Here is a 14,691-nt window from a genome sequence, read left to right as displayed (position 1 = left end):
AGAAAACAATGAAGCTCCTGTCAAGGACTGACAATACAATAATCGTCATTGGCGCTGATACGTCCGTTAACAAATAGCCAGCAAATTCCATGTTACAGGGTAGGTTATTGCATTGATCATCAAAAAAAGGACAAGAACAAACACAGCACAAGGTTGACTTAGCTATACTGTGGTATTGCTGTGAAAATGAACTTGAACCATGTATTACCTATACAGCATCTCTAGGCATCCCACAGTGATCAGTGATCACTCCTCTTCAGTCATGATCAATCCCATTACTTGCACTCTGCTAGTGTTTGAGGAGGAGAGCGGGTTCAAGTTTACTCTGCTTTTTAAGATGCTTTGTCATTTTTATTTGCTGTGGTTCATGATTCATGTTTACTGTTCATTCATTCATTCATTCAGTCATTCAATCATTTTCTATTCGACTTAATCTGGGGTCACCACAGAGAACCACAACTCATTGGCGTGGGTTTCCTTCAGGTGCTTCGTTTTCCCCCACAGTCCAAAGACATGCGCTATAGGTGAATTGGGTAAACAAAATTAGCCACAGTGTATGAGTGCGTGTGTGAATGTGAGAGTATACAGGTGTTTTCCAGTACTGGTTTGCGGCCAGAAGGGCATCCGCTGTGTAAAAAATATGCCGGAATAGTTGTTGGTTCATTCCGATGTGGCGACCCCCAATAAATAACAGCCTATTCAAATGTCATCACTTGATTGAATGTACTTTATCGGTGGTTATCAGCTGATAGATATAGGCCAGTAGGGGCCTTCTGCACCTACTGGTAGGCTCAGAAAGCTGTTATTATCCATCCACATGGTCAATTAGATATAGATCACAGCTGTGGCTTGAAGTTGAATTATTTATTTAATTATTTATTAAATTCTGTATTAATTTTATTTTATTAACCTCTACCTACCCCAACCCTAAACCCAATCATCACAGTAATGTACAAACAGATCTGGATCTGGAGTCTTGCTTTTTTATGTGGATGGATGATAAAAGTCTTCTAAACCTACCAGAAGGTGCATATTTATCAGCTAATAAGTGATAACCATATCTATTAGTTGAAAACCACTGATAATGCCCATTCAATTGAGGGATAACATTTGAAGCGAGTGCAAATAAGGGACTAAGCCGAATAAATGAACGAATGAATGAATGAATAAATGAATGAATGAATGAATGAATGAATGCCATTAGTATGAAAAGGATCAAAAGTTTTTGGCATCACTGTCCCATAGCAATCGTTTTACCTATAAATTGAAGAGAAACTGCGTTTAACTACTGCGTTTAATTTTTCACAAAAATTTAGGTTGAAGCACGTATTTCGACCCTTTGTTTTAAAAACTTCCAGTTGCCATCCCTGAGCTGAAAAACACTTACATTCCTCTCTGTAGTCTCACAGAAAGGAGAGGAGAATCTGAGGAGACTGAAGGAGGAGAATCGTCCCGGTCCCATTCATCTGCCTCCAGAGAGACTAGGTAATGCAGAGAGGAAACACATGGGAGTCTTGATCTTGAGGGGAAAAAAAAACAGTTAAGCCTCTAAAACTTCAGATGTATTCATTCTCGCAGGTGGCAACGTTTCATTGGAAGAAGTCAGACAGAAACAGTGGGTGAATGCACGGAACTCAAAGATTGAAAAAAAGGTTTACAGTAGGAAGTTAATTTCCTAAAATCCTTTATGTGTGTTGTTTAATGTACTTAACGGTATATTTGAAAATCCATACAGGTCAAAAAGGAGGAAATGGATAAAATGAAAAGACAGGCAGAGGAAGAAACAAATGAGAAGATGAAGGCCAAACAGCGAGAGAAGGTATACAAGACATTGTTTACATCTGACTTTTTACAGCAGTCCTGCAGGGTATTCTGTGACTCACATCTATACAACTTCATCTGGTCCTCTGTCTTGTGTTCGAATTAAGTGCTGTTTTTATGATGCCTTTGTAATTCAGACTTTATAACTCCAGATGTCACTGCAGGCAGCACACGCGTTATCAAATTCTCTGCAATTAAATGAGATATTAGACTTCAGCCTTCAGTGCTGCTGCCACATTAGGTTGTGTGATTGATGACTCCAATTATTCCAGTGACCACAGACACCAAAGTTCCTAAAATATGCTCTGCTTGCCAGATCTCAAATTTTAGGGATATAATAACCTTAGGACAAGTTGAAAAAGATTCAACTTTATTTTAGTTGTCCACAGTACAAGTAAAAAGCAAATTAAATGCTGTCTGCATCAAACAAGAAGTGCAAAAGAATGATTGTGTAATGATTAACAAATGGGTAACACTTTATTCTAAGGTGTTCTTCATGTTCCGTATATCCTGTAGTATCCATAATTACATGCAACTAACCCTATACCTACTCACATTGTAACTCTAAACATATAGTAAGTACAGTCTATGTAATTAATTATTATTTTATCCATTCATTCACTCATTTTCCTTCAGCTTAGTGCCTTTATTCATCAGGGGACGCCACAGCGGAATAATCCGCCAACTTATCCAGCATATGTTTTACACAACGGATGCCCTTCCAGCTGCAACTCAGTACTGAAAAACATGTATACACATTCATTCACATGCATACACTACGGTCAGTTTAGTTTATTCAACTCCCCTGTAGCGCATGTCATTGAATTGTGGGGGAAGCCGAAGCACTCAGAGGAAACTCACATGAACACGAGGAGAACATGCAAACTCCACACAAAAATTCCAACTGACCTAGCAGAGACTCAAACCAGCGACCTTCTTGCTCTAAGGTGACAGTGCTACCCACTGAACCACTGTGTGTCCTCCCCCTAATTATTATTCTTCAGAAGGTAAATAAATAATAAAACAGTTAAAGTAAAAGTAAAGTTTAAGTAAAAAGTTAAGTGTAACATGGACACCTTAAAAAAAAATAAATAAATAAATAAAAAACTGCACTCTTCTGTAATCAAACGATTTAATACAATGTCAAAATATGTTAATTATGTTGACCAAAAAAGAACTAATTTTGTGGTGAAAATGTGATAAATTAGAAAAATATAAAAGAAGATTAGGAAAAATAGAATATTTTTATAATTTGTTGTCTATTTGTTTGTAAATATCCAAGATTAATGGAACTTAAAGAGAAAAAGTGACACAAATACCTAATGATGTTTTCATTAAAAAGGCTGAACTCCACTCTGCATTTCAAGTCTTCCATTGTACATGTCGAACTACTGGACAAACTGGTAACAGAGGTAACCGGTCAGCTGGTAAGTAAAAAAAGGAAAGATGTCATACCGTCATTTTAAAGATGAAATACAGCCATACGTAGCTTTGGCTACATAATTTGAGATCTTCAGAAACGTATATAAGGCTATGTTTCAGAATGAGCCTATGTTGGAAGCAGTACAGGCTCATTGTGAATACGTAACCCTGTCTACATTTCTGGAGAGCACAGATTATGTATCCAGAAGTATGTCTGGCTATTTAGTCTTTAAAAAGAATGCTACGGGCTAATATGAGGCCACTGATGGCTTCTGATTATTTGAGCGGTATCCGCCAACCACTTACCTTCGTGTGGACGGCTTTTTTCAGTGTTACCAGTTTGCCCAGCTCACCCCCTGTACATTGGCAGACTTGGGTCGTAGATCTGAGTTGACTGCGACGATGGGCTTTGAGTCCGGTAAAGAACGCAAAAATTAATAAATAAACAACAGACTAAAAACTGAAATCACGCGGCCTGACAGCTTTTGTTTTTCTAGATTGATTTTGAAAACAATATCAATTTGGTTTAGATTGGGGGGTGGGTGGATAGGTCAGTCAGTTGACAGCAAGCTTGCCTAGTTAAGTAAAGTGTATATTGCGCCCTCTGGTGGATTTACGTGAGAAGAGGACGTGCGAGAGGAATTTGTGATCATCAATAAGCAAACACAACACCCTCTAGAGGATTTGCAAAAACAAAAACTTATAGAAGATGTACCTGGTTGAACCTTGGATCCAGGAGGAACAATGCCGTTTTCGTCTGGGCCGTGACACACTGGATCAGCTCTACACCCTCACCATGTGTCCACATGTGTTTTTTAGACTTGGAGAAGGCATTCGACCGTGTGCCTTGTGGCATTCTGTGGAGGGTGCTGTGGGAGTATGGAGTCAGAGGCGCTTTGTTATGATCTGTCTTGTCCCTGTATAAACAGACTAGGATTTTGGTTAGCATTGCCAGCAATAAGTTAGACTGTTTAGTGCATGTTGGGCTCCAGCAGGGCTGCACTTTGTCGCTAATTCTGTTCATAATTTTTATGGACAAAACTTTAAATCAGCAGGATTTCATCTCTGTTATTCACAGAAGATGTTGTTCTGTTGGCTTCATCGAACATGGATCTTCAGCATGCACTGGGGAGGTTTGCTGCTGAGTGTAAAGTAGCTGGGATGAGAATCAGCACTGAAGTCTAAAGCTATGGTGCTCCACCGGGAAAAAGGTGGATTGCCACCCCCAGGTTGGAGGAAAGTCCTTACGCCAGGTGGAGGAGTTCAAGTATCTTGGGGGTTTGTTCATGAGTGAGGAAAGGTTGGAGCATGAGATGACAGGCGGATCGGTGCAGTGACAGTAGTAATGCAGTCGATATACTGGTCCTTTGTGGTAGAAGAAGGAGCTGAGCCGAAAGGCAGAGCTTTCAATTTACTGGTCAATATACGTTCCTACACTCACGTCTGGTCATGAACTTTGGGTCATGACCAAAAGGACAAAACCTTAAATACAAGCGGCTGAAATGAGTTTCCTTCGCAGGGTGGCAGGGCACACCGTATTGACAGGGTGAAGAGCTCTGTCACCCAAGAGGAGCTCGAAGTAGAGCCGCTGTTCCTCCACATCGAGAGAAGTGTGTTTTGGATCTGTTTCGGATGCCTCCTGGATGCCTACCTAGGGAGGTGTTCCAGGCATGTCCCACCGGGAGGAGGCCTCGGGGAAGATCCAGAACATGCTGGAAGGACTATGTCTCTAGGCTGGCCTGGGAACACCTCAGGATCCCCCAGAGGAGCTGGAGGAAGTGTCCAGGAAGAGGGAAGTCTTGAATTCTCTCCTAAGACTGCTGTCCCTGCGACACGGCCCCGGATAAGCGGATGAAAATGACATGACGGATGTACCTCCATTTACGTATTTTGCAGTCCCCAGAAATGTAGACCTGGGTACATATCGGCAATGAGCTTGGGTTGGTATGAGATGTGCTAAATGAATACATATTCTTTACCTTACCTTAATAGTGATAGTTCAGTAGTTTGAAAGTACAGTAGAAACAGTACTGTAACAGAAACAAAAAAACAACAGTATTATCTGAAACATCTTTCATTACATGCATATTGTACACTATGTCTTTTGTTATAAGAATATCATTTGATGTGACAATTCAAATGAACAAAACAATTGATATTTAGCAACAAAAAAGGAACACAGAACCACAATGTTTAATCTTATTTTCAATGGATTAGCTTTTAGTTCATGTTGCATATTAAGATGAGATTGGATAAAGCATGTAAACATCTGCACTCATCACTTTTGATGCATTGAATTGCAGGCCAATAAGCTAGAAATGAGGAAAAAGCAAGAAGACGAAAGGAGAAAGCAGCAACACCAACAAGACAAACAAAAGTATGTCAATATTTTTCTTGCATCTTTCTAGATTGATTGTGTGCTTTGTTTAAAGGAGGAAATAGGGTGTTAAGCTGCTATTGGCAATTACTCAAAATAAAGAAAAGAAAAGAACCATGAAGGTTTACTTTTTGTAAGTTCAACAGAAAATATGTCATTGTTTAGAGCTCCTGGCAAGAGGTGATTGAAATCACAGGCAAGGAATCCTACACGTTATTGAAATCATCGTTTCATCTTATCTGTGCTGTTGGCAGTAAAACATCTGTCATCATTTAATCTCATGTCAATGCAGATCCACATGACTTCAAAATGAAACAGAAGGAGAAATGTGTTTTTCATGCTGCTATTTTTAAAACGATGAAAGCAAACAGTGCAGACGTAGGGAAAATGGGTAAATAAAAGCATCAGAAGACATGTAGTTCATATTTAGTGCAATTTTGCACTATATTAAATTGTTTTAAACTCTTATTGTTTTGTGTAAGAATCATTTATTTATTAATTTTCCGTCAGCTTAGTCCCTTTAATTATCAGGGGAATGAACAGGGAAATGAACCGCCAACTTATTCAGCATATGTTTTACACAGCGGAAACCCTTCCAGCAGCAACCCAGTGCTGGGAAACACCCATACACTAACATTTACACACCTACACTACAGCCAATGTTGTTAGTCCAATTCACTTATACCACATTTCTTTGGACTGTGGGGTAAACCCGAGCACCCGGAGCATTTCAGGACAATGAACTCTACTTGTATAAACAATTATATAATGCTACTCTCTGATGATTTGAAGGGCTTCTATTATCCATACTTGTAAGGAAAAAAGCATCTACTAAATGAGTAAATGCAAATTTTTAACTACTTTTGGTGGTCAAGTATTTGCAGTTCATAACAAAATACATTCTAATGTATTCACCCCAACCTTTGTGTGCTAATATGCGCCCTTTACAATATTATAAGATATAAATTTGGTTAGCATCAGAATTAGGTGTAATGCATTCCACGGTTACATATTTAAGGATAGAGTAATATCAGAATTACATTTTAAATTTGTGTAATTTGATAACAGTAACTAAAGTCAATGTAATTCATTACTTGCGTTACAAATGTAGTTTTTAGAAGAATTTTTTTTATTTATTTATTTATTTTTTTAATCACGGCTTAATGAGCATGCGCTTTTAAATTGCTGGAAAATGCAAGTTGAAAGGGTTGCTGTCGAGAGTTATTGTTTCTTCAAGTGGAAATATCAGACATTACGTTGATTTCATTGAGCGTAAAAACAAAAATATTGCTGTGAAATTCAGTCCGGTCTCCAAAGAACTTTCGACTGCTTTTAACTTCACCAGACACTTGTTCAAGCATTTGAACAGAAAGCATTCTATGAAAATTCTCGTCACCAAGGAGGACATTGGTGCCCAAAAACACCAACTCAACTACACTATCAAATTGCTGAAGATCTTTTCTTTATTTGCTGGTGTTTTTTCTAAATGCATTTGCTTTCTTAAAATGCAGCTTTTCGGCTCTCTCAGCCACTGTAGAATCGTAGAGTCGTAGTCAAATACATAGGCGATAGTCAGTACAGACAGGCAACAGGCAATGTAAACAAACAAACAAAGTGAGGGTCAAAAACACAGCAAGACAAGGCAAGGAAACCGCATCGTAATGTTCACAAAACTGTACAACAAGACTCACCACTATGTGTGTGTGTGTGTGTGTGTGTGTGTGTGTGTGTGTGTGTGTGTGTGTGTGTGTGTGTGTGTGTGTGTGTGCGTGCGTGTGTGTGTGTGTGAGTGTGTGTGTGTGTTTGTGTGTGTGCTGTCTTTATAGTCTTAGTATTTAGTCTTTGAGCAACGTCAACTGTATCTGAGTGTGTCTCATCACCGAAACTACAGTAGGAACAGGTGTGTGTATGCGAAGTGCATGTATAGAGTTGTAGTCCATAATATGGCGGATCTGTAGTCTGTTAGCAAACTGTTTGCCAGCAGAGTGAATTATGGGAGAATTTTAGGTTGTGGGTAAAGTTTTTAATTCTTGAAAATGTCAAGCTGCTGTGATCAACCCATTGTAATGATTTTCAGTGAATATTAAATTATTAAATTTATTCAGTTTATTTAGCATTTGTATAGTTATATTTTATATGTTTTAAAAATAACTTCAAAGAAAAGTTAATATGGAATCAGAGTACAGTAGTAGTCAGTAATTTGTAATCTCTTACTTTTTTTAAAGTAGCTTACTTTAAGGTTAGTTTAGTGCTTTGAAAAACAGTGCACTTTTTTTGTAATTTCTGGAAGAAAGACGCTGAAATGGGTTTGGAACAACATGCGGACAAGTGAATGACAACAGAGTTTTCATTTGTTTGGATAAACTATCCCTGTAATCATAATTATGTCCCTTCCTCCTGCAGGAAAACAGAGGAGTTTCTTCAAAGATTTGAGAGGTCCTCCAGTACCGTTTCCATGGCAGCCAGCAATTCCATACCAGCATCACCCTGGGTAAGACAGAGGCCAAAAATGCATTGTGTGCTCCATAGGCCCAAGTTCAAGCCTCTTGTGCATAGCTGTGGCGCTGAGGTTAGAGCCCAAGGCACTGGAATAATTCACACCAATTGATCTGACTTTGATGTATGTTTTCAAAGTAAACAGTCCTCACTCGGGAGCTTTCTTTGACATGGCACATTGAACTGCATGGAGGAATCGGCTTGCTGCAGAGCTAGTTTCTCTCCAAATGATCTCCTCATTAGCCGCACACAATCGGAGAGCCTTCAAAGTTGTAAACATGTAGCCTTCCTGTAGCCTTAAGTGAGCTAGCGCAGAGAAGCAAGTGTTGCTTCTGAATGGTGAGGCAAGCAGAGTTCAGGGGACTTCCCAGAGTTCACAGCGAACACAAAAGCAAGAGAGGGGTCTGTGAGAATGCAACAAAAAAGAGAGTCTGGTGTGGAATAACCTGTATGGTTTGAGCAAAAGTACCGGGAAAGGAGCCAGAGTCTCAGCCCATGATATAAACAGTCTGACAGGATGTGTTAATTAATGCTAACCTCCGCAAATTTACAGCTTCAGATCAGTAGTATAATTCTGCGGTTACCAAACAAATAGATAAAGATCATGCTTTGTTTTTATTTATGTTTTTTAAGAGACTTAAAAGAGACTTTTGATGAATCATAAACGGTACAATGATTTCAACAATGCCAGTGGCAGGAGAAATTCCTTTCTTTATTAGAAGGTAATGACTACTCCTTGGAAATGATTTTTAGACGTCGCTACAAAAAAAACAACATAGGCTCATTCTGAAAACGTAGCCATATATACATTTCTGGAGATCGAAAATTATGTAACCACATATGTATGGCTGCATTTTGTCTTTAAAACTGATGATACAGGGCAGTATTACGCCATTTCTTTTCGCACTAGCAGCTGACCACTCCTCATGGATGGCTTTCCCATTGTTACCAGTTTGTCCTGTGGCTGGCAGCATATACCGCTGGATTTTAGATGCATAGACAAGTTGACCACAACAATGAGATTCGAGTCTGGCTAAGAAAGCTTCCAGAAAGTGGAAAGACAAAAACAGAATCCAAAAAATAAAATAAACTACTAAACAACAGGGTAAGTATGTGAAAGCATAGTAAAAAGTAGGTGGCTTTCTTTTTCTGGATTGCTTTTTAAACTTGTCGGTTGGGTTTAGGGAAGTGGGCGGGTGGGTCAATTGGTGACAGCGGCCTCTGGTGGATTTATGCGAGAAGAGCAAGCACGAATGGCACTCGGTGAAAGAAATTTGAGTTTTCACAAAGCATACACAGTGGCCTCTGATGAATTCGCAAAAACAAAAACTACAGAAAAATTTAGCTCCTGGGACGTATTTCAAGGTTTCCAAAAATGTATATAATGGTATGTTTTCGAGAATGAGCCTGGATTGAATTGTTCTTTGATGTCAACAGGAAAGTGTAAAAATTCTCCAGAAATGGTTTTACATGCCCTTTCCCTACCCTAGGAATTCGCTCCTATATGATATGGTTGTTTTTTTATATATATTTGAATGGTTCTAAATATTAATGAGCTCTGCTTTAGTGCTCAGGCAGCTCAGGTCAGTAAATGACGATCACAGAGTGTGACGTACTCTGAAATACACCCTTGCAAAATAATCATGCTACAGTTGTCAAAAAAAAAATCTAATTGAGTAATTGAGAGGTTTAATTTAGCTAGAAGAAGTAAGTAAGCTGTCTTTATGCCATCAGAGTTACCTAGTTTGCTACAGAGTTGTGTTGTGGTTGAGAGTAATCTAAATTATAAATATACTCCACAAAAGAAGCGGATGTATTTAGTGTTGTATTTTGTTGTTTTAGTTTATATAAAAATGCAGGAATTAATATAGACAAGGGGTGCTCAATCCTGCTCCTGGAAATCTACCTTGCTGCAGATTTCAGTTGCTACCCATATCAAACACACCTGAACCAATTAATTAGGACCTGAACACCACTTGATAATTACAGGCAGGTGTGTTTGATATGGGTAGTGTCACACAACCAGCGATCGCTTCCCAGAGGATCCCTGGTTTTCACACGAACTCTCTAAACTACATTTCTGCTTTTCCCAGGACTACATTTTCATACATGCACTGCTCCCAAACACGCACGTCTGTTCAGTCATCTATCCTGATTGCAAACACCAGCTGGACCTTGTTCACAGACTGATTTCACTCCATTCATAAGCCACTCTCTCACGCTACCAGTTTGCCGAGTCTTGTTTTCCCAGTGTGACATTACGAAGCGTTTCCCTGTCTTGTTTCTCCGTGTCTCGATCCCAGCCTTGTACCTTTGTTATCCTGTTTAGCCGCCTGCCTTTTGACCATTTGCCTGTTTAACGTTTACGATTCTGGACTGCCTTAATATACCCGTTTGCACCTGATGACCACTGCTTGCCTGACATTGAATAAACCTGCATATTGGATCTTACCTCCTGTTGTTTCCTGTCACTCCACCCCAGTCGTGGTAACAGGTAGCAACTGAAATCCGCAGGAAGGTAGATCTCCAGGAACAGGATTGAGCACCCCTGATATAGACCTTTACATAAACAGATGAGTCTTTGACGTTTATCACCTTTCTTTAACTTCAGAAAAATCACAGTAAGAGCTGAGTGATATGACTTGATGCATGAACGTGCATTACACACTTATATTCAGCCATTTAAATGTGTCTGGTGCCACAATACAAACATATGCGGCAACTTTTGATTATACACATTAAACAAATCAATCAAAATGTATGCATCTTTTCTTATGCTCTTTTACTTTCCTTTTAAGCCATTTTCAAAATAAGAGTCTCACATACATATTAAGTATACAAGCTTAGATTGACGTATAAAAAAAGGGAAAAAAATATCGTTGTATTCTCACTAGAAAACATTATGGACAAACAAATGCTTCCTTGGACATGCATATTAATGATCCGGTGTAAATAATCAGTCTATTTTCACCAGAATTTCACACTTATAGGATTTACACAGGAATGAGAAAACAATGGTGTTTAAGGCTACGGTATGTCATTGCCATGTACTAAACTCTGACACTTCAGCTATTCCAAGGAAAATCCGGATATTCATTCTATGGCACCTTTAAATGTCTCTTCATGTACCTTGAAATGTGCAGTACTGTTTAATGTGTGTCAAAATTACAACAGAAACATGAAAATAAATTGAGACATAGTGTAGCCACTCACCTTTTAATAGATAACCAACAGCGTTTCATTTATACCATAGCTCTCCCATTCCCAGTCGTTGAGCTAAAGCACATCAGACTTGACAGACACAGTTTATAGTAGCAAAGCCAAGTCTGTTTAACAGTTTTTCAGCTTTAAAACATTCACTTTTTTGGCTTGAGACTTCCGGTCTCATTCAACTCCATTTGTTTTCAGACATAAATAATGGCTTGTTAAGCTGTTTGATGTTGTAAACTGATATTTTCTTATTATAAAATTCAACTTTTTATGTACAGTATAGTCATAAACACACCTGTTTGTAGAGCAAATAGTTTAAGCGTTTTCTGACGTTTATTATTCATACTTATTTCCCCCAAAGGCAGTTGAGCCAGAAGTTCTAAAACAATCACCAAAACAAATGCACTTCCACATTGACAAATTGTGTGCTGATTGTACTTGTTTACAGTACATTTTAACATTGCTGTCATTGGGGTTCTTGTTAAAATATGTGGTCTTTTACTCATTCTTTCACATTAAAGTCCATGTGAAATGGACGTTGCTGAGACTTTTGTGTCAGTTTGTTGATGTGCTTGCAACTAAAACTGAAAATTGAGTGTGGGGCGGGGCTTTCTTCTCTGCATCATTTTCTTACAGCAAATTAATAGTGAGAGAGGCGTGGTTAAGGTTATTGATTGACAGTTGCTATAGAAGTCCTTGTTGACATCAACAGAAGGACATCCACTTCAAATGTGGATGCAAATGGTCCAACTTTGATTTTCAGATAAATATTTTTTTCAGTGAATTAACTTGCATTGATTAATTATCCAATGTAAGAATAAAAATGTGAGCTGTCAAAATAAATATTTAAAATTTTGTTTTCTTATGGACTTTAAAGATTTAAGTTCTATTGCACCTCTGTTTTCATCACAATGCAAGTTTTACATTGACAGCACTCACATTTAAAACAATAACTATGTTTCCATCCACCTAATTTTATGTGCAATTTGGATATGTGCTTAAAAATTGGTTGATGGAAACACCACAATGCACATAACCTGTGAAAATGTGCATTAAAAAACGTATGCACATAACTAAGTAGGATAAACTTTTTACTCGATAAGTAAAGATGCGCATAAACTACGATGGAAACAGTTTTATTAACCAAATTCCAGGATGTGCATTAAAAAGTAATGTGATTTTCTTATATCATGTATATAAGATCATGTGACGATAAAAATGTGACAAATCAGCAGAGTGAGCACATTGTAAAGCATCTGAAATGTTGTTTTGGTCATTCTAAAACACCTTAAACATTTCAGTATTAGTTTTATTATATTATTATTGACCTCCAGAATAGTCAAAATTATCTGTGCTCCACATCTCATGCCTTAAAATGCCACCAGGAATTCATTGTGTCAGCAATGTCTTCTGAGACGCAAGTAGTTTATTAAATAAAGAAAAGATTCACGCAACTTCTACTGCTGTAATTTCTATTTTTATATTTGATATTTGGTGCCAGTTAACCAGGAAATGAAAATTTTGTTCTCTTTGACTCATTGTATGGAAACGCTGCTTTATTCGCACTTCTTACAGTATATACGTTATTTCAGTTTGGCACATAGATTTAATCGCATTTTTGGATGGAAACATAGCTAATTACCAACCCAGGCTCATTCTGACAATGTACCTCTATAAACATTCATGGAGACCATCAGATATGTCCCAGGAGCTATGTTTTTTGCAGTTTTTGTTTCCCTGAATTCACAAGAGGCCGCTGTGTACACATTTTGAGATGTCAGATTTTTCTTGCGAGTGCCATTTGCGCCTACTGTTCTCTCGTAAATCCACCCGAGGCCTGACTGTTTGACTGACCAATCGACTGACCCACGCTCCCTCTTCCCTAAACACAACCAATTATATTTTAAAAAGCACAGAATTACCCGCTCGCCCACTTCCCTAAACACAACCGAAAAATTTAAAAAGCAATTCAGAAAAAGAAAAGACCTTGTCTGATTTGTACCACATTCTCACCCTGTAATTTACCTGTTTATTTTATTTTTTGGCTTCTGTTTTTGTCTTACCTGCTTTCTGGGGTCCGTTCTTCGTACCTCGCTTAAATTATCTAAGATTATTTGGCAGATCCCGGATCTTTTAATCTTGATAACTGATCTCTCGCTAATTTGGTTCTTCAAACGAGTTCGCGAATCAGATTAGAATGTCTGGATAAACTGATCTGAGATCGCTGCGTGTGTTGTGAAGGACAGATCTATCGATCCTCGAAATCATGATCAGCAATGCAACGATTGGCTGACGGTACAGCAGCGTAATGACATCATCTGATTAATATTCAATTATCCATGTGAGCAAAATTACATCAAATTAGCAGTAAACGGCTTGTTAAATATGACACGCAATAACCTTCCACATTTGTTGTGAGCTGCAGGCTTTCCACGTTCATGTGTCAAGTGTATTCATCATTCAATGCAAATCAATGTATTTAGTTCTACATTTAGAAAATATTTTCTTTATTATAGTAGCCGTTTTTTAATTGGTGTAAAGAATAACTGGTTGTTTACAAAAGCATTTTCATATTGGTAAAGGCGTCTGCAACTTTTGTGAAGCATCAAATCACCGGCATAACTATCAAAACATGTTTATGACTGCATAAATGTATTATTGCTTTTAAAAAAGTCACATATTGTGCATTTCTATTATCCACAATTTGTACTAAAGCGATCTAAAAAGTTCATATCAATAAGTTTTCTCTTTGCACCACCAGGTGGCAGTCTTTGTACTTTCATTTCGAGGGTGCAGATTGCATACGTTTTATTAATATGTATAACTTTATTTATTTTATTAATGACTATAATTTTATATATATAGTTTTAAAAAATTACCATTTTCCCAAGTGTATATAACTACTACTGTAATAAAATATCAGAATTCGGAACATACTTTCTGTATTATCTTTGCTTGAACTAAGCCGATCTAATCCTGTTTATATGACTTGAACCTGCTCCCGATCAGGTTTGACCTAGCAGAACTGTTGCTATGACAACAACTCTCGGATTAGCTTTGAAGAACGAAACGATCCTGGATCGTGTCAAATCGTCAATATCCAAATCCAGCTAACTGAGTAATCCACGTACGAAGAACGGACCCCTGGAGTTGTTCTTTGCCAAACTTGAACTCGTCGTTGTGGTCATCTCCTCTATGCGTTCCAAGTCCACCGACGTACATGGTTAGCTAATTGGACAAACGGGTTACAGCCGGAAAGCCGTTTATACAGAGGTAAGCTGTCATCTGGTAAGCGCGAAAAGGATCAGCGTCATACCAACCCACAGTGTTCATTTAAAAAAATTAAATGCAGTCATACATACTTC

General features: G+C 38.1%; 1 protein-coding gene across 5 annotated transcripts in view; it reads left to right on the top strand.

Annotated features, from left to right (window-relative positions):
* The window catches only part of epsti1 (epithelial stromal interaction 1), a 66,701-nt gene that overhangs the window by 16,894 nt on the left and 35,116 nt on the right, over positions 1-14,691 (top strand). For 4 of the 5 annotated variants that reach the window (XR_012385263.1, XR_012385264.1, XM_005167961.6 and 1 more), the window contains exons 3-7: positions 1,402-1,485; positions 1,579-1,652; positions 1,736-1,819; positions 5,547-5,620; positions 8,024-8,111. Coding sequence is in view for 3 of the 5 variants with exons in the window: in XM_005167961.6 (XP_005168018.2) it covers positions 1,402-1,485; positions 1,579-1,652; positions 1,736-1,819; positions 5,547-5,620; positions 8,024-8,111 (404 nt within the window). In the remaining 2 variants the exon portion in view is untranslated. Of the gene's footprint in view, positions 1-1,401; positions 1,486-1,578; positions 1,653-1,735; positions 1,820-5,546; positions 5,621-5,816; positions 7,521-8,023; positions 8,112-14,691 lie in introns of those variants that run through there. The other variant, XM_073912587.1, reaches the window with a different exon arrangement.

The sequence above is a fragment of the Danio rerio genome, chromosome 9 (genome assembly GCF_049306965.1).
Source record: "Danio rerio strain Tuebingen ecotype United States chromosome 9, GRCz12tu, whole genome shotgun sequence".
Taxonomy (NCBI): Eukaryota; Metazoa; Chordata; class Actinopteri; order Cypriniformes; family Danionidae; genus Danio; species Danio rerio.
The sequence above is the reverse complement of the archived record's forward strand: the minus strand, read 5'-3'. Positions and strand labels throughout refer to the sequence as shown.